Below are 20,490 nucleotides of genomic sequence, written 5' to 3'. Positions count from 1 at the left end.
GCTGGGGTCTGTGAACCCCCGAGGGGTCCCCTCAATTTCCTCAGTGCTCAAGCTTCTGCAGTGTCACAGACGCATCTCTCCATCTGCAATATGAGTCTGACCGCTGCACAGAGCCTTCTCCAGCACGTCCCAGAGGTTCTCCATGGGGTAAGGTCCGTGTGAAAATGACGTCTCATGCTCCCTGAACCACTCGTTCACTATTTGAGCCCGATGAATCCTGCCATTGTCATCTTGGAAAATGGCTGTGCCGTCAGAGGAGACGGAATAACCTGGTCATTCAGGTGCTGAAAGCAGAAATAAAGCAGCTGGCATATAGGTCAGACTCTTATTTTGAAAATTTTCACAAATTTTAAATAACCTTTCCTGTGAACTGGAAGTAACTTTAGCCAAATGACACGACCACTCCTCTCCCAACCACAGCGAGACGAAGCAGGAAAACTCACGTCTGAAGACCTTTGAGGTGTCTTCACATTCACTTAAATGTGAAATGATCCATCAGTGAAAGATTAGTGTGTGTGTGTGTGTGTCCAGGGATAGAGGTGTGACTTGGTTCTGAGACTGGGTCAGAACTCGGGTTGGGTCCAGATGAAGCAGAAAGACAAACATGTGCCACATGCCAAAGAGCTCAGCCTTGTTCTATTTCTGCTGCAGAACTCCGTCACATCTTTATAAAGCAGCTGAACACACGTCCGTCTCTGGAATGCTGCTGGAATTATCCAGGGTGTGTGTGTGTGTGTGTGTGTGTGCCGGGGGGTATAAAAGCAGCATGGGTCAGGTCTTCAGCCAGACTCAGGAGCAGCAGATCAAACCCACAGGATGTTGTGTCCCAGCGTCTTCCAGCCGTCCTCGTCCTCCATGATGCCCTTCCTGGACCTCCACTGGCCCGTCCGCAGCCTCTGGCCCGATACCCGACCCCTCTTCTTCCAGATCGAGCAGGAGATGATCCAACACATGCAGCTGATGAGGCAGAACATGGAGTACATGGAGAGGCTGCATCAGAAGATCTTTGAGGAGATTGACCACAGCTCCTCCCTCCCTGGAGACCTTAGGCCCATCGCCTTCCAGGACCTGGGGGGCGGAGGAGGCAGCTTCGCTCTGAGCCTGGACACCTCCGAGTTCTCCCCTGAGGAGCTATCGGTCAAACAGGTGGGCAGGAAGCTGAGGGTGAGCGGCAGGACAGAGAAGAAGCAGGAGGATGGGAAGGGCTCCTACTTCTACAGGTGTCAGGAGTTCAGACAGGAGTTGGACCTGCCAGATGACGTTGACCCCCAGACCGTCACCTGCTCTCTGGTGGATGGCCGGCTGCAGATTCAGGCTCCCCGAGAGAAACGGCAAAGCGACGGGAAAGAGAGGATCGTTCCCATAAATGTCAGCTCAGCTCCGGCCATCACGTCCTCGTCCTCCAGCGGCGGGACGGCAGGGAGCAGCCCACCTCCAGAGAAAGACCTGGCTGAGAAAAACTGAGAGGAGCGAAGCGTCTCGCTTGATAACAAGTCTGTCATCGACTGCTTCTGTCTGAGGACTTGTGTTTGTGATTTAACTCATTATGACATCATCTTTTGATGACCCGCCTGAGTCCTGCTGCTGGTCTCAGACCCCCCCCCCCCCCCCCCCCCCCCCCCCCACCGTTTAAATTAGCCTCCTCCTCTTCTTTCACTTTTAATTTGTGAAATTAGTTTTATCACATCAACCATCTTGGATCCGACATTCTGGATGAGCCAGGAAACGAAAACTACAAAAAACCTTTGATGAATCCTGGAAAAGTAGAATTCCCAGTAAAGAACATTCCAGACCCAGCAGGATAAACATTTCAGGATTATTATAAAATGCTTTAGTGAGAATACAAGAAGAGCCAGAGCACCCACCAACAATAAAACAGCAGCTGTACACGTTTCATTGTAAAATATTTCTCAATAAACGTATTTATTCACAAACTGCTTCACATGGTCATGTGGACGTCGTCTCTTTTTAAATCACATACAATACAAAACATCTGTAAAAGACAGAAGATGTCCAAGACTGTCCTCTGGACCAGAAACCGTCTGTGGGGACGCCTCGCCTCGCCGAGACATCAGATAAGGAGCAGAAATGACAAACAGAAGGTCGAGGAGTTCACCAGCTACAGAACAAACTTCCTGTTCCTCTCCTGGAGACGCGTGGAGACACATCTCCATGCTGCCGGACAGGCTGGAGTCCTCTAGAGCAACACACACGTGTGTGTAACAGCATTAGGGGGACCTTAAGGGTGTGTTTGTGTGTGAGACGCTTCAGCTGTTCTAAAGAGTGTTTCTGTGTACTAATAACTTAGTATAACTTATAAATGTGAACAGCCTTAGTTGAGAGAAACAGCACAGATGTCCTTACAGAAGACCAGATCAGAACCGTTCTGTGTCTGGTTCTGTTCCAGTCGTGGCGTTTTCAGGTGTTATCCTGCTGGAGGACCAGATACTGGCAGGTCCAGAACAGAACCAAGTCCTCTCCATGTCCCTCAGCAGATCCAGAGTTCTCAGCATGGACTCTGGTTCTGGAGTCAAGCCGTCGTGGATCCACATCAGCTCCAGATGTTTGGTCCTTTTCTAACATCTGTCTGATCTACCCGAGGCTGAATGTCCTCCGTGTGAGGGTCTCTGACGTCCCGAGACCATACATGCCAGAATTAGGGGGGTTTGGTAATTTAGCCGTAATACTTGTAAAAGGTACAGAATGCGTTTAAAAAGCATTTCCCAGCCTAAATGTATGTAAAACAGTTCAAAACCAAATTTTTATGTTGTGTTATTATTTTTCCAAACAAACAAAATGTTTCTTATAAAATAAGTAAAGTTGAACATAGTTTAAATAATATACAAGCTAAATGTGATGACACAAAAGTCTAAATATTTTGCCTTGGCCCACAAAATGTCTTGATACGGCCCTGGATGGGGCGGAGTTTTAATGGTGATCTGAATATATAAATATTGCATGCTTATATATTATTGCTTTATGAAGTAAAAACGAGTAGAGCTGCGGCACTCAACAGGTGGTCCTCTTTGTGGCCCCCGAACCCCCCCCCCCCCAGGTCAGACACCTCCTGTAATCCTGCTGTAGAGGGATGGATCCACCTTTCCAAGCACTTTGTTTTGTTTTCTTGATTTTATTTGACTATTCTCCTTTTTCCTGCATCTCCTCCCAACTCTCCAGAAAAACTGCTGCCTGGCTTCTGCTTTTTCCACCTCATGAGCTAATTTTGAACTTAGCAGATCAAAGGGATCTACCAACTGCAACATTAGCGGAGTGTGTGCAGCACGCGCGGCCGCGCCAGTGACAGGAACTCACTGGAGCACAGGTGAGGAGCGCATCAGGCACAAATAGAAGACACAAAGTACCTGTGAGCAGTCATGAATGATCGTGTTAATTAGTGTTGCTGTGGCCGAGCGCACGACGCAGCTGCCTGCAGAGTGCATGAATAATCAGCAGCTCTCTGGATGAGAGAATCCTCCATGCTGCGAGTCCATTAAAATAACGTAATGTAGGTAGAAAGCGGATGTTTTTCACGAGTGTAAAGACTGGTTTAGCAACAATACTGTCTGGGGAAATCGAGAGAAATGCGTGAGAATGGTGGCCTGAGTAAAAACCGGAAGGGTTGGCTAGGGATGGGTACCTTTGACATTTGAATCGATCCGGTACTAATTCGCGGTACCTACGAAACGATACCGGTACTTAACGGTACCAATTTTTGATACTTTTGAGTGTTTATTATTTCAATTCTCTTTTATAATTAAATATATATTTTTCTCAATATATAACAATATTTGATAAATATCACGATAAATAACGTTCAACTGTTTGTATTTTAACATCGTCCTTGTAGTTTTATAAGCTGATAATTAAACTGAAGCAAACATCTTTACTGTGAACTAAATTTACTGTGTATCTTCATTCCTTTTGCCATCTTTTTTCATTTGATTTTTCCTATTTGGAAGTTAGAATTTCCAAGGACAAAGCGAACGCACCATTAGCTGATAAAAATGGTAGCAATGGAAGCTAACATACCAAGCTAACGTTATCTTGAACAGTTTATTTAGCTGCTGGAGCAGATTAAAACGATGATACCTCACACTTAGATCGTTGTCACTGGTTTCATCTTCACCCGTCACATTTAGTAAAGTGAAGCCAAACTTTAGAGCGCGTTCATGTTCTTCTAGTCAGGAATTTGGAGTTTCGAGGAGAAAGCGAACGCACCATTAGCTAAACAGAAGCTAACATATCAAGCTAATTATATTTACCTACCGGAGCAGATTAAGATGAGGATGTCTCACTTAGATCGTTGTCGCTGGTTTCATCATCACCCAGTTACCCATCACATTTAGTGAAGTGGACCCAAGCTTTAGCGTGCGTTCTTTCTACCGTGCTGCTCTGTTTACAACTGGTTCGCAGTGAGCGACGACATAACGCTCTTGCGCACGCGCAGCTGTCTAGGCAAGTTCTCGTTATGAAGGACGGGTACCGAAAGATGCACCGTTTGAAATGACGTGAATCTGTGCTCGGTCGGTACCGTGGAATTCGGTCGGTACCTTAAAAAGTACCGAATTCGGTACCCATCCCTAGGGTTGGCAGGTATGCCTGGGACAACTGCTTCCTCTGCATTCTGTGTCCAGTGTTACACACCGATACAATCAGCTCTGTGACTACCTCGCCTCCTTTGAAAGGTGAACCAACTGATGACCAAATAAGTTTAACTGGTCTCATCTGGAGTCCAGGCAAGTGAAATTTATTTTTCTTCTTTTAAAGCACACTTGTATTAATTTGACCTTTTTCTCATTGTTTCAATGATCTTTGATGGTTTTTCCTCCTTTCATGGAACAATTACCAACTTCTTCCAGGGATTCTTTCAAAGTAAGAGTATAGTGAGAAGACTCCAAGACTAGCTGTTAGCTCATCAGTCCTGAAGGAAGTTGGCTCCATTTCTCTGAACAGAGGCTGTTCGGGAAGCTATTTCCCCGAGTAAAACGGGCATTTTTTATAACTATTTCACAGAAACACACTTTGTCTGTTTTAGGGGACACTGTCCATGTGTCCTTTAGGGTTTGTGGGGACATGGGACACTTGGGAGACACAGAATCTGCCGTCTTTGAGACCTTTAGTTGTTTTTCAGCATTTTACAGTTTTTATAAATGGCGTCTGGAACTGCGATGATGTCAGAGAATTTCAACATTGTTATGCTAATTAGCATAAACGACCCAAAGACCAGTCTAATGACTTTCAGCTCTTGGTGTTGTTTTTGCTTCCACTTCTCTGTAATAATTCCCTAAAATCAGACCAGAGTCCTCTCCGGTCTCTGCAGGAGTCCGGTCACAGGAGCAGAGGAGTGTTCCCAAGACAAGAGTCCCGGGAGTTTCAGGGAGGGGGAAAACTGACCAAAGGATACGATGGCTTGTTCATCTCAGGCGTATCTCCAGACAAGTCCAGCCCTTCCAGGACTTTGCTCAGGCGTCAGCATTTCATGACTGCTTAGGCAGGAGTTTTGTCACGGATCAGTGCCTAAAAGTGTCCGCGGTAACATTAAACGCATTGTTATAATTCAGCTGATTGTTTTAATCGTGCAGCGCTTTGGTCAGCATGGCTGTGTTGAAAGTGCTTAACAAATGAAAGGATGTGGTATTCTGTTTAATCACGACATTTTAATTCCTTCAGAGGACGGAGAGCTGCTGTGTGATGTAAAATGTTGCCTTCAATGACCAGAAGAAGCTCAGGTTTTTACAGTGCTATGTGAGACAACAAGCACCGTGAATTACATCATTTGGGGGAATTTTGATGCATTATTCAGTGTTGGAGTTTAGTAACAGCGGCTTTAAAGCAGCTAAATCAACCCAAATAACACAAGCCTGGAGGAGTTCTGCTGTGTGGTAGAGTTGTTAATGCTAATGGTTAGCTTCTACTAGCATAGACGTTCTCTGCTGTTTTCTGGACGCTAAACCAACAACAGCTTGCCCGTCGCGAGTCTAGATGGGTGAGTCCATGAATGTTTGTGATAATGTGACGTAGATCTGCCAGGATTTTCTAATCCTAGAGTTTCACCCATGGACGTAATTTTGGGGGGGGGACAGGGGGGACATGTCCCCCCCACTTTTTCCAAAGTCAAGTTTTGACCCCTGCACTTTTTACCATCCAAAAACAATATTACGCTATATTAAATTGACACTGGTTGATCTGTAGGAAGGACCAAGTGGAAAGCAACCGTTTGTGTTGAAGCCGGTTTCCCATTAGAACATATTGTAAAAATTACGTCCTTGGTTTCACCGTCTGTTTTCTGTCAGAAGCTACTGCAGGAGATAGGTGTAGAGACTACCTTCATGTTCAGCCTGCATGAAACACTCAGAGTGACCCGTTAGAATCAGAAATAATCATAAAAAATGGTTTTCAGTGAACCTGGTCTTTAATTCTTTAACAAAGTTTTTCAGTTTAAATTCCTCCAGCTGTAGCAAACAGCCACACTGACTGTCTCCCTACACTGTGATCCTCTACAGAGACGCCCTTCATCCTAAACGACTCTGGTTGGAATCAGGGACAGACGTCTTCATCAGGACAAATCTGGAGAAGATGTCTTAGCTTGAGTGAAAAACTGAAACCGAGATGATATTCATTAAACTCGGACATCAGGTGGATCTGAGGGACTTTTCCTGGTTTGCGTTTTAATCAGATGAAGGTGGAACAAAAACCCGCCTGCCAACGTTCTGGGAGACCCTTTAAACCACAGCTGGACGTCACGCTTCATACACAGAAAGGAGGTGGAACATCATCAGAACATAGAAATAAAAGCTCTCAAAAGTTTGTACCGTTCCTTTAAACGTGCCGAGCCCAAAGCCGGATTTAAGCAGTCAGGAATGAAGCGGACACGAGGCGGGAAAAGACCTGAAACTTTACCATTTATCCTCACAATTCCAACACGCGCCAGGAGCAGCGCAGCCCCACAAAGGCAGACGGAGGAACTGCACACTGATGATTCCATTTGAAGTCACACCAGCGCCCTCGGGACCATTGGTTCGTTGGTGGTTCCTGCTCCTCCAACACGACGTTTTCAGACCCAAGCAGGCTAACGTTTATAAAACGTTAGCCTACATTTCATTAGCTAATGCTAAAGCTAAAGTAAGGTTTGATGTTTGCAGGGCATTGAAGCTCCAGAACACTCCGACAGCTGCTGGTAATTTTACACAAGTATAGAAGTCAAATACAAGCACGTGGATGCGAGCGGCTCTGGAGCTCCCATCACAACCCACCTGTTCCAGACGTGGGCTTTCTGTTCATCTCAGACTAGAAACCAAACTTTAGATGTTTTAGAAACAAAACCAATTTAAAGTAGAGATGTTCTGGGGTCGAGGACCGATTTATCTAAAATAAAGAGTTAATAGGGAGCCTAAGTGTCGGCTCATGGGTCCCTGACCGGGGCTAAAACAGCTTTCTGGCCCACTTAGCCTCACGCCCTGGATCACACACAATTTAAATGAAAACTAATGGTGGGTGTTTCGACCACGCCAGTCACGTGCTTTGAAATGAATCCACTTGTGAAAATCGCATATGTGACGTCACAGAATCTCCTCCCCCCTAGCGTAGCTGCTACGTACCACGTGACCAGATTTATGGTGGTTTCCTCCTGGAGGAAGGATTTGAAGTTCGCTGAACCTACAGCCCTTTTCCCTGTTTTTCTCCGTGTCTGGTTCGATGACGTCACTTTCCTGAAGTGCATTTGTAGTCCTGGACTTATTTTCACACAAAACCTAAAATATTGTTCCCAAGTTCCAAAATAAGCGCGTTCTTGGTATCAAAATGCGTCTTTAAAATTCACGAGCATCATGTGTGAAATCCATGGCGCGGAACAAGCGGAATTAGAAAATAGCGTTTTCAGCCCCGTTGACTTGCGTCATTTTCTCGTTCTTCTGGGGACCCGTGGTCCGAAAGTAGGTGGGCAGGATTTAGGCTCCCTATAGTTCCTCAGATAGCCCTTGTTCCACCCCTTGGTGATGAAGTGGAACATCGCACACCAGCTCCGCCTCCTCCATGTTTTGTAGGCTTTCAATCAGCCAAACTTAATCAGGTTTCATTAAGTAATTAGAAAAGTGCTTCAGATTATCAGCAGCTGATCTGGACTCAAACTCAGATTAAATTAATAAGAAATAAGTAAAAAATAAATAAATAAAAGATAACGATGGCCATTGCAATCCCCTTTCAGGGAAAAGTGAAGCCATGATGGAACCTGGAGCCTGAGACTTCAGTATGTGAGACTCCGCCTCTCCCAGCTGAAAGCCCCGCCTCCTCATCTACACAACATTAATGTGTTTTAAACATAAATAACAAATTCCAGCTCAATGCCTGAGGAACTGTATACTTTAAAGTCAGGAAAACGTCCCACTCGGTTTTGTGGAGTGGGTGGGGTTTTAAACCTTACTGGAGCCAGCCACTAGGGGGCACTTGCTTGTTTTAACTTTATACCTCAGCATTTAATCACAATTCATGTTAACTGTCTCAACACAAAACTCACATGACCAAGGGATGTCTGAGCTCACGTACACACACACACACACACACACACACACACACACACACACACACACACACACACACACACAGTGTTTTCAGTGAACACGTCCAACAGGAATGTGCAAAAGCTCAGGCAGACAACAGCATCAGTGGCTTCGTGCCCTCAGTAAAGACTTACAGGCGCCTCGACAGGACAGCAGCGACCCTGAACACATCACCACGACCAGGTCACATGACTCAGGCAGGAAGTGTTTGTTTTAAGGCTGTGCAGGTAAAACTAAACATCTTCCAGATTCAGGCAAAATGTGAGACCTTCAGAATAAAAGTTAAAGAGCAAGTTACCCTCAAATCCACCCTTTTTGCTGATAAACTGTAAATGAGTGCTGTGGACACGTGTGCTCAATATTTTGGCACTTTAGTGCATTTTAGTTCAAATTTAAACATTCTGCCTAAAACTGTCAAGTGTCGCGCCGTCTTCAGGTAAAAACGCTGCACAAAGACGCGGCCCGCGGGCGGCCATTGAGCACCGCTGCATTAATGAGAGTGGCTACACAGGGAGCTCCACGGACCGGAGGCACTGAAGATTGGCACCAGTTCTTTATCAAGCGCGAGGAACGAGGAACGGCTCCACGGCACAAACCCAGCCATGGTTTTGATAACTTTACGTACTACTGATCTTAAAATATACTAATAAATAGTGCGCTTAACCATTTTTAATGAATTAGTCTCACAAAACACGACGGCAAGTCTGATCACGTAAAAACAAAAGAGTCCCGCGTGACGCTGTGACTTTGGTGCGACTTTCGAAGAAGCGCACGGCGGCGTGGCGCGTCCTGTCACCAGCTGACATCTCAAAACTGCGGCGCATCTATCTCCGGTGTGCCCCAGGCTTCAGAGGTACACTATGACGTTAGCTGGTACATTATAATGTCACAATGCCGTTGTGAGCCTGTGTGCATTTGTTAGCGGCTCCGCCCTCTCTGTCTGCCAGGCAACAGCATTTGAAGGAAGTGGGAGTGGAGTCAGACCCTGGTAGGGGGTGACTTGCTCTTTAAGACATTTAAAACTATTGAAACTTTGGGAGAATTTAAGGAAAGCCAAACAAAGATTGGTTTCAGCTAAAATTCCCTTTTACCTGTAACAAGGTAAACCAGATCAGCTGGTCTGGGTCTTAGGATGTCGTTAACAACAGAATAAAATCAGCTCTGATGCTTTAAACAGGAAACACATCCAGGCTGGAATACTTGGTGCAACCTGCCTCTCGTGCATGAACGTTAGTGACAGTGTGACGTAGATCTGTCAGGCTTTCCTATCCCAGAGTTTCTGTTTTCTATCAGAAGCTACTGCAGGAGATATATGTAGGAGACTATTTTTATGTTCAGCCTGCATGAAACACTCAGAGTGACCCGTCAGAATCAGAGATAATCATTAAAAATGGGTTTCCAGTGAAGTTGATCACTTGTTCAGCACCAACAGTCTGTTAAATGTGATAATAATTATAGTTGTTGTTCTGAAGGGTTCAGGAGGCTTGGATCCAGACTAAGCCGTTCTGGTTCAGCCTGAACACCGCCTGGGTCCTGGTCTGAGTATCTGGACAGGTCCTGGTACGAGTGGTGATGTGGTTTCAGGTCGGCTGCGGAGCGGCACCTGGACTGGAGCATACCTGTGCAGGTGAGGCCGCAGGCAGCCACATCATAACTGTCGTTCATCAGCTCTTCCAAGGGGACAAGATGTTGTTCCTGAGAGCTTTGCTGATTGGTGGAGAGGAGTGCCGGGATGATGGCAATCCGGGAAGGAGGGTGGGGTCAGATCCTTTCAAAATAAAACTCAATAAAAAAAAAACAGAACAGCCTTCACTTACAGACCGGTCAGTTTTCTTCTATCAAGTTCAGGTCCAGTTCTGTACAGTCCCTCTCAAACACCGCCTGCTGCGCGGCCTCACGTTCACCCGCCTCCTCCTCCTCTTCATCCTCCTCGTCCTCACGACACTCCTCATCGCTCTCGCTCAGCGGTCCGATGCTGGTCCGGCCCAGGCACTCGGCTGGCGAACAGGAGCGCCGGAAGTCCCCCATGAAGGTCTCCAGACCCATACAGATGTCCCCACCGCAGGACAACCTCCCAGGTCCACGTTCCAGGCACTGCGGGTCGATGCTGCGTGTCTGTAAGAACAGAGTCCATCAGAGACCTGAACCAAGACCTGGACCTGAACCAGGACCCAGGCCTGAACCAAGACCTGGACCTGAACCAGGACCCAGACCTGAACCAGGACCCAGACCTGAACCAAGACCTGGACCTGGACCAAGACCTGGACCTGAAGCAGGACCCAGACTTGAACCAGGACCCAGACCTGAACCAAGACTGGGACCTGAACCAGGACCCAGGCCTGAACCAAGACCTGGACCTGAACCAGGACCAGGACCTGAACCAGGACCCAGACCTGAACCAAGACCTGGACCTGAACCAGGACCCAGGCCTGAACCAAGACCCAGACCTGAACCAGGACCCAGACCTGAACCAGGACCCAGACCTGAACCAGGACCCAGACCTGAACCAAGACCTGGACCTGAACCAGGACCCAGGCCTGAACCAAGACCTGGACCTGAACCAGGACCCAGACTTGAACCAGGACCCAGACTTGAACCAGGACCCAGACCTGAACCAAGACCTGGACCTGGACCAAGACCTGGACCTGAAGCAGGACCCAGACTTGAACCAGGACCCAGACCTGAACCAAGACTGGGACCTGAAGCAAGACCTGGACCTGAACCAAGACCTAGACCTGAACCAGGACCTGGACCTGAACCAGGACCCAGGCCTGAACCAAGACCTGGACCTGAACCAGGACCCAGACCTGAACCAGGACCCAGGCCTGAACCAAGACCTGGACCTGAACCAGGACCCGGACCTGAACCAGGACCCAGACCTGAACCAAGACCTGGACCTGGACCAAGACCTGGACCTGAACCAGGACCCAGACTTGAACCAGGACCCAGACCTGAACCAAGACCTGGACCTGGACCAAGACCTGGACCTGAACCAGGACCCAGACTTGAACCAGGACCCAGACCTGAACCAGGACCCAGACTTGAACCAGGACCCAGACCTGAACCAGGACCCAGACCTGAACCATGACCCAGACTTGAACCATGACCCAGACCTGAACCAAGACCTGGACCTGAACCAGGACCCAGACTTGAACCAGGACCCAGACCTGAACCAGGACCCAGACTTGAACCAGGACCCGGACCTGAACCAAGACCTGGACCTGGACCAAGACCTGGACCTGGACCAAGACCTGGACCTGGACCAAGACCTGGACCTGAACCAGGACCCAGACTTGAACCAGGACCCAGACCTGGACTAGGACCCAGACCTGAACCAAGACCTGGACCTGGACCAAGACCTGGCCCTGAACCAGGACCCAGACTTGAACCAGGACCCAGACCTGAACCAGGACCCAGACCTGAACCAAGACCTGGACCTGGACCAAGACCTGGACCTGAACCAGGACCTGGACCTGGACCAAGACCTGGCCCTGAACCAGGACCCAGACTTGAACCAGGACCCAGACCTGAACCAGGACCCAGACCTGAACCAAGACCTGGACCTGGACCAAGACCTGGACCTGAAGCAGGACCCAGACTTGAACCAGGACCCAGACCTGAACCAAGACTGGGACCTGAAGCAAGACCTGGACCTGAACCAGGACCCAGACTTGAACCAGGACCCAGACCTGAACCAAGACCTGGACCTGAACCAGGACCCAGACCAGAATCATTTGGTTGTTTGCCACAAGGACGTCAGGTAAATAATCGGTACCTGGGTCATCTTGGTGAAGTCGAGGACGGGTCGGGCGCAGGGCCGGTCGGGGTCACGGCGCCGCTTCAAACCAGGTTTCAGCAGGAGCAGGTCGCAGGGCTGCGAGTGGCAGCGCGGCAACTGTGGAGGGAGGTTTCGGCGGAGAGATGATGGCGTGCTGCACGCAGAGGAGGGGGAGGCAGGTACCGCCACCCCCCCAGCAGCTCCGCCTGTGGGGGTGCAGCCCTGCAGACGCGGCGTTGCCTGGCTCGGCACTGGGGTCGGTGGCAAGATGGTGGAGGCTGCCGAGTCTCTGATGAGCACCGGAGAAAGGGAAAAGCGCCTCTGGGGGGGTGGAGGAGGGTGCAGAGGGGAGGGGGATGATGAGCAGGAAGAAGGAGAGGGGAAGAAGCAGCAGCAGGCTCCGCCCCCCGCTGCTGCCTCGCTGGGGTCCCAGGGGAAGCTCCAAGGCAGCGGCGAGTCTGGAGACAATGCAAGGCTGAAAAAGGTGGGACTGGAGGAGGAATGCAGTGATGAGTTCAGAGACGAGCTGGGGGCCCGAAGAGGACAGGCTCCGGCCCCTGATGGACCCATTCCTATGGTCCCTCCCCCCATGGCCCCACCCGCAGCCCCTCCACCAGTGCCTCCGTGGCACTGCTGGCGACTGACAGGTGTCCAGACCCGTGAAGCGCTTGGCCTCCATGTGTATCGGCAGCGCGACAGGTCCTCTGGTACCGACAGCGAACGGCAGTGACGCTTGGGGGGCGGGGGAGGAGGGGGGTGGGGTCCGAGCCCTGGGGGGGGCGGTCCGGCCGCTCCAGGAAGGGACAGGTCAGATGCTGAGGTACTGGGCGCCAGGAGCCGGTGATGCTGGGGCTGAGAGGAGGTCCCGTCCAGGGAGTCAGCTCCATCCTGAAGGTGGGCATCCGGGGGCACCAGGGGGATGGGGCCAGGGGGGAAACTAGAGCTCAGTAACCCCCCCTGCAGGCCAGATTTGGAGGGAGGACAGAGCTGCCAGTAGCTGCTCTCTGAGAACAAAGAAACCATCAGAGGTTAAAAGACAAACACCAGAATCTTCTGGGTCTTCTCACTCACCAGGCATCAAGCCATCTGGGGGCCAGCACTCTGCCAGGGTTCTAGGGTCCAGCAGGGACTGGGGGGGAGAGGGGCAGAGACAGAACCCAACAGACTCTTAGACGCAAACGTTGTGTGTGTGTGTGTGTGTGTGTGTGTGTGTGTGTGTGTGTGCGTGCGTGCGTGCGTGCGTGTGTGTGTGTGTGTGTGTGAGAGAGAGAGAGAGAGAGAGATCCAGGGGGGCACTCACCAGGTAGAAGTCCCCTGGTGGAGCCGGGTCACCTTCCAGAATCTGGTTCCTCAGGTTCTCCAGCAGCAGAGTGACCACAACATGGTCGCAGGGGAGGAGGGGGGAGACAGGGGAGGGAGGGGGGAGGGAGTGGGATGGGGAGAAAATAGGAAAGAGAGAGGGGAAAGAGGGAGGGGGGAACCTTGTCTGTCTGTTTGTCCGTCTGATTGGTCTGTGACAGGATGATAAATGGGGAGGGGGTGGGGCTGCAACTCCACCTCCTTACCACCTGCGGGCCATGTAGCCCTGCCCACTACCACGATGACATCCTCAGTCAGCTGTTGCCCTGCCAACGTACCTGGATAGGAGACAACACCAGTGTCTTAGGTAAAGCAGAACTTGCTCTGGACACAACTAAAACAGGAAGTAACGCGTCTGGGGGCGGCAGTTTCAGAGGCAAACTGACTCGGGCGAGTGATCGGTATGAGGATGGCTCTGTTATTAATGATGAATCTATATGTTTAACGACCCATGAGGTGCATGAAGCTACTCACAAACTAGCTGATAATATGGTAAATGGCCTGTATTTGATATAGCGCCTTCTAGAGTCCTGGAACCCCCCAAGGCGCTTTACAACACAATCAGTCATTCACCCATTCACACACTGGTGGGGATAAACTACAATGTAGCCACAGCTGCCCTGGGGCACACTGACAGAGGCGAGGCTGCCGAGCACTGGCGCCACCGGTCCCTCTGACCACCACCAGCAGGCAACGTGGGTTAAGTGTCTTGCCCAAGGACACAACGACAGCGACAGACTGAGCGGGGCTCGAACCTGCAACCTTCCGATTACGGGGCGAGCACTTAACTCCTGTGCCACCGTCGCCCCATAATAAGGCTTGTGGTCTGGATCACATTAGTGCAGAACATTTGAAATATGCTAGCCAAAGTCTAGCCCCCCGTTTAGCTCTTTGTTTTACAAGGTTTGTGATTCATGGCATACTACCAGACTCTTCGTCTTCGTCTTCCTCCGCTTATCCGGGTCCGGGTCGCGGGGGCAGCATCCCAATTAGGGAGCTCCAGGCCGTCCTCTCCCCGGCCTTGTCCACCAGCTCCTCCGGCAGGACCCCAAGGCGTTCCCGGACCAGATTGGAGATGTAACCTCTCCAACGTGTCCTGGGTCGACCCGGGGGCCTGCTGCCGGCAGGACATGCCCGAAACACCTCCCCAGGGAGGCGTCCAGGAGGCATCCTGACCAGATGCCCAAACCACCTCAACTGGCTCCTTTCGATCCGGAGGAGCAGCGGTTCTACTCCGAGTCCCTCCCGAATGTCCGAGCTCCTCACCCTATCTCTAAGGCTGAGCCCGGCCACCCTACGGAGGAAACTCATTTCGGCCGCTTGTATCCGCGATCTCGTTCTTTCGGTCATTACCCAAAGCTCAAGACCATAGGTGAGGATTGGGACGTAGATCGACCGGTAAATCGAGAGCCTGGCTTTCTGGCTCAGCTCCTCCCTCTTCCCCACGACAGATCGGCTCAGCGTCCGTATCACTGCAGACGCCGAACCAATCCGCCTGTCGATCTCCCGATCCCTCCTACCCTCACTCGTGAACAAGACCCCGAGATACTTAAACTCCTCCACTTGAGGTAGGACCTCTCCCCCGACCCGGAGGAGGCAAGCCACCCTTTTCCGGTCGAGAACCATGGTCTCAGATTTGGAGGTGCTGATCCTCATCCCAGCCGCTTCACATTCGGCCGCGAACCTACCCAGCAAGAGCTGAAGGTCAGAGCTGGATGAAGCTAGGAGGACCACATCATCCGCAAAAAGCAGAGACGAGATTCTCCTGCCACCAAACTCGACACACTCCACACCACGGCTGCGTCTAGAAATTCTGTCCATAAAAGTGATGAACAGAACCGGTGACAAAGGGCAGCCCTGGCGGAGTCCAACCCTCACCGGGAACAGGTCCGACTTACTACCGGCTATGCGGACCAAACTCACGCTCCTCTGGTAAAGGGACTGAATGGCCCTTAACAGAAAGCCACCCACCCCATACTCCTGGAGCGTCCCCCACAGGGTGCCCAAAACATTCACCCCTCTCAGAGTTGTCACGAGACTCAATGATGGCAATTCTACTTGTCCCAGTTATTAAGAACACATCTGGGAAGGTGACCAGTATGGATAATTATAGGCCGATTGCACTAGCCAGTGTTTTGTCTAAAGTTTTAGAAAGAATCATATTTGATAGAATCACTGTGTACCTCAGTTCCTTGGATAATCAGTTTGGCTTTAGGCCAAAACATGGTACTGACGTGTGTATATACCAAGCCCCCACAGTGCGGGACAGAAATTGAGGCCAATGCGGAAGTACCAAAAATTGCAGTTCCACCCTCATCCACTAGGGGCTGGTGGCAGAAGCGAGCAAATCCTCATTGACTCCCATGTTAAAAATACCAATTTCACAGCAGAAATAAACATGTTTACAGCCTGGTACCAGAACATGTTTTAGGTTTAATAGATCTAGTTTACACTCGTGACAACTCTGAGGGGGGTGAATGTTTTGTGACTCTTCTGTTTAAGTGTATTAAATACCTAAAAATCTGAATAATTAATGAGCCTCAGACCCACGTGACTGCAGAGCTAGCTCCGGGGAAAGGCCTCAGCCTGAGCCTCGCCTGAAAACTGTTCCGTCATTTTCAGTCTCTCAACTTAGACCATTAGTTGCAGCGTGTGTGTATTCTTTTTTGGATATTATTTGTGCAATTGTTGGACAAAATGACTTGCTGTGGCATTAATTGCACTAATGGAGCGTCCAAGGAGTCTCCACTTCATTTTCTTCGGTAAGTAAAGTTATATTTATGTATTTTAGGTCACTGCCGAGCTGAGCTTAGATTTTAACATGTACTGTTTAACCATGAAATTTAAATGTAATAGGGTAAAACCCAGTGCATTTAACATAATGCTGCACTTTAGAAAATGGGTTGAAATATAACATGTTGGTGGAGCTGGGTTCCGACTATCGGCTTGTGGAGGTCTCGGAGACCTCTGTGTTCCACCCGGTTTTACCCAGCGGTCAGCCCGGCGTATCTCTGACTCAGAAGCTCTGGTGTTGTGCACAGTTAACTCCAGTTGTAGCTAGGTTGTTACCTCCGTTAGCTTAGCTCCCACCTCTGCGTTAGCTTCGGGTTAGCTTGTAGCTAGTTCGACAGAGTGTCGTCAGTTGATCCCAGCCTTACAGCCCCACCCTCAGCTCCTCCTCTCTTCCCTTTTGTGGAATTGTCTGGGCTTGACGGAACCTGTGACACGGTCAAAATGGCGGCGGTGGCCACCTCCCATTTAGCCTCAAAAACGTGTTATTGGAGCTTATGGAAACCCATTGTCCATATATGTATATGTTGAAGGTTTATACGCACTTAAATAAATGGTAAACTGGTATAGAAATAGAAATTCGTCTGTCCTTGTGTGTTTTATTGATGCCTCTAAGGCTTTTGATTGTGTAAACCACAGAAAACTTATTAAGATAAAGCAACGGGGGGTCCCTGGGTTTATTGTGAGAATCCTGTCTTACTGGTATGCTCATCAGATGATGCAGGTTAAATGGGGTGGCAGCATCTCTGCACCATTTGGTGTTAGTAATGGTGGTAGGCAGGGTGGAATTTTGTCTCCTGTTTTATTTAATCTGTATGTTGATGATCTGTCAGTGCAGCTGAGAGCCTGTAACACGGGACGTTTGATGGGTACAACTCTGATCAACCATCTGATGGATGCTGATGACCTGGTGGTCTTCAGTCCAAGTAGTGCTGGTTTACAGCAGCTCCTAAATATCTGCTCTGAATATGGTGTGCAGTACGAAAGTGCTATCTTGATATGTAGAACCAAGCAGGATAAAAGGCTAAACTTTCCTGTGTTCAAACTGTCTAATAGTGATCTTAATGTGTGTGAGAAGGTGAAATACCTCGGCCACTTGTAACTGATCAAATGTGTGATGATGCTGACATCCACAGACGGTGCTGTAGCTCGTAAGCTTAGTTTGTGTTCACCTCCAGTTAAGGTGGCTTTATTGAAAGCATATTGTACTCTGCTCTACACAGCCCAGCTGTGGTCATCCTGCAACCAAAGCAGCACGAATAAGCTGCAGGTTGCACACAACGATGCCTTAAGGATCAGACTCAGAATACCCAGAGGGGGCAGTGCCAGTCAGATGTTTGTAACAGCAGGCATTTGTACTTTTAAAGCTCGTTTAAGAAAACTAATATTCACTCTTAGAGAACGACTGGTTAGCTCTGCCAGCAGCATCATTTTAGCAATCACTGATCCTGCTGTGAGCAGTTGTCGCCGTTTGTCCGGTAGAAGGAAACACTGGCTGAAGTGTTTGTGTGGTTACTCTTAATCGTGTGGAACACCTTTGTGGTAAGTTTTTAAAATGGAGTTAGATTTTTATTTTATTTTTATGCTTTTATCTTTTTTATTTGTTTTTACCTATTTTGTTTCATTGTTTTTAATGTTTTGTTGTTATATATATATATATATATATATATATATATATATATATATATATATGTGTATATATATATATATATATATATATGTGTGTGTGTGTGTGTGTGTTTTTTTTAATCTGGACCTAAGAGCCTGGCAACAAAGATGATCTATCTGTATCAGATTCCAGCTCCTCTGATGGGACTTCTCCGACTCACTTGGCGCCGGGAACACGTCAGGTTGTTTACTGCTGCTTGGAAACTGCGGACCGAAAAAATAAACAACAAACAAACAGATTTTTGAGTTCCTGACGAGATCAAGCAGCCAGGAAAGGTCGCTTCTGGAGGCGAACCGGACCTGATGACAGCTGAACGGAGGTCTTTGAACGCCTCAAGGATTTTCCTCCCAGAATCTCCAGATTCCGGGTTTTTTTTTTTTTTCCAGAGAAATCGGTACCGGCCTCGGAACCACAACTGGTTCTGTTTAAACAACTGCCAGAACTGAGGCCAAAACATGTTTAAAATGGGACCACCTTCCAGAATCAGGACCGGTTCCGGGGTTCCGTGGACCACCAGGTACCCTGCTTCAGGCAAGGGCCACAGCCAGGGGACCCGGCGGAACCAGTCCGGTCAGGGCTTAGGAGACCCAGTCTGAACCAGGTCCAGGTGCCGGTTCGGACCGAGGCTCATCTGAAGCCGGTCTCAGGCCGCTGCTGTTAGCTCGAGGCTAACCATCCCATTATTTTCAATGAAGAATGCTAACAGGGTACGGTTCCGAAATGAATAAAGCGATGTTAGATCCGAACCGTTCGAACCACATCCGAGCCGCTTATACGGGTTTCATCTCAAGGTCAGCGCCGTCCGGTTAGCCTCCCGGTTCCGCCAAACAAGCCGCAGACAGGGTTCGGTTTCCCGCACCGCCTTGCAGGTCCGTCCGGGCCGGTCCGGTTCGCGGGTCTGCGCCGGGGCAGCAGGCGGTGGCTAACGGACCTGCTAGGCTAGCATCAACAGCAGCCTGGAGAACCAGGGCCCAGAGGTTCGGCTGGATGGACCGTGAGGCCCGCTCAGACCCAGAGCCGTCCGGGCCATTTCAGCTTGCTGTTGGTTCCGGTTCGGCCGGTCCGTGGGCTCCCCGAGCAGCGCGAGGAGAGAAAAACACTGCGGGATGCTGAAGACGGATCCGAACCCTCACCGAACCAAAACACGCGGTTCTGAGTCCAGACGGTGGGCTTACCTCAGGAGGAGGCGGCTCGGTGTATTGACCCAGTATTGCAGACACCACCGAACCAAACCGAACTCACCGCGATGAATCAAAGCGCGGATTCAAGCAGACGGAGCGGAGACCTCAGGGACCGGGACCGACCCGCACATCGGTTCTGATTATTCCAACATAATAACCCAAAGCCAGCGCGCACACGCCCGTGAGCGGCGCGGGCACTCATAAATAACGTTCACGGTACCGGTAGGGGGGGGGGCATCACCTCAGCACCTGCTCCTATACTGGGTTCGTCCTCCTTCACGGAACCTCCGCAGTCCCGAACCAGAACCAGCACCAGCCCCACATCAGAGCAGAATCCCACACAGAAATTAAACAGAACCGAGCAGACACAACAAGCTCCGCCGCGCAGGTGATCATGGGAGCTGTAGTTTCTGGTCTGACAGCCGCTTGTTTACAGCAGCGCGTCTCATCCGGGTACCTGCACGGCTGCAGCTACAGGGCTGCAGCTTCAGGGCTGCAGACGGCCAACAAAACCCACAGAACCCGCAAAATACACAGAACCTTTCCTTTGGGTTTAGTCTAAACTTGTGTTGAAGGGACAAGTTTTTCTGTGGGAAAATAGTCTCTCAGCATCCTGTAATTATAAATGATAAACGCACATTTAATTTCTGATCTTAAACGGTTTATTTAGACAAATGTCGTTTCTTATAACACTTTGTTTTCATGGCTCATGAACTCATTAGCTAAATAAACGATTCTAGATTAGAAATTAAATGCAAGTCTATCTTTTATAATTACAGGATCCTGAGATTCTTTATTTTCCCACAGAAAAACTTGTCCCTTCAACACAAGTTTAGAGTAAATCCAAAGGAAAGTCAGATTTCCCAGCTTCCACCCAGCATTCAAATGCATCATGTACCCAAGTCAGGTTAGAAACAAGTCTCTAAAGGATTTTTGTACTTGTAAAGTGATTCGTGTGTACCAGGTGATGTATTCAATGATTTTTATGTGTAGGACCTTAAGTTACACATGAAAATGTAAACAAGTTACAAATAAAGAGTTTCTCACACACACACATTCCTTTTGAGACGTTTTTCTGCCCTTAGATTAACACCTTCTATGAGGATATGAGGTATGAGAAATTATCTTAAAGGAATTTTCATTTTTAACGAAGACAAA

General features: G+C 49.3%; 2 protein-coding genes across 3 annotated transcripts; one reads left to right on the top strand and one right to left on the bottom strand.

The window, feature by feature from the left end:
• Positions 1 to 74: 74 nt before the first annotated feature.
• LOC107395849 (heat shock protein beta-11) lies at positions 75 to 1,942 on the top strand. Its single transcript, XM_015975324.3, has one exon. The coding sequence runs from the start codon at positions 817 to 819 to the stop codon at positions 1,462 to 1,464; it is 648 nt and encodes a 215-aa protein (XP_015830810.3). The 5' UTR covers positions 75 to 816; the 3' UTR covers positions 1,465 to 1,942.
• A 4,451-nt stretch (positions 1,943 to 6,393) lies between these two features.
• fam53c (family with sequence similarity 53 member C) lies at positions 6,394 to 19,773 on the bottom strand. Of its 2 annotated transcripts, none has more exons than XM_054736947.2 (5): positions 19,327 to 19,773; positions 13,634 to 13,970; positions 13,405 to 13,462; positions 12,331 to 13,337; positions 6,394 to 10,670 (listed from the first exon to the last, which is right to left on the bottom strand). In XM_054736947.2, the coding sequence occupies exons 3-5, from the start codon at positions 13,409 to 13,411 to the stop codon at positions 10,380 to 10,382; spliced, it is 1,305 nt and encodes a 434-aa protein (XP_054592922.1). In that variant the 5' UTR covers positions 13,412 to 13,462; positions 13,634 to 13,970; positions 19,327 to 19,773; the 3' UTR covers positions 6,394 to 10,379. The 2 variants fall into 2 exon arrangements, with proteins under 2 accessions (XP_054592922.1, XP_054592923.1); XM_054736948.2 differs by having other exon boundaries at positions 19,574 to 19,773.
• Positions 19,774 to 20,490: the final 717 nt, after the last annotated feature.

This window comes from Nothobranchius furzeri, chromosome 10 (genome assembly GCF_043380555.1).
Source record: "Nothobranchius furzeri strain GRZ-AD chromosome 10, NfurGRZ-RIMD1, whole genome shotgun sequence".
Classification (NCBI taxonomy): Eukaryota; Metazoa; Chordata; class Actinopteri; order Cyprinodontiformes; family Nothobranchiidae; genus Nothobranchius; species Nothobranchius furzeri.
Note: the sequence above shows the minus strand (reverse complement) of the source record. Positions and strands in the feature narration are given on the sequence as shown.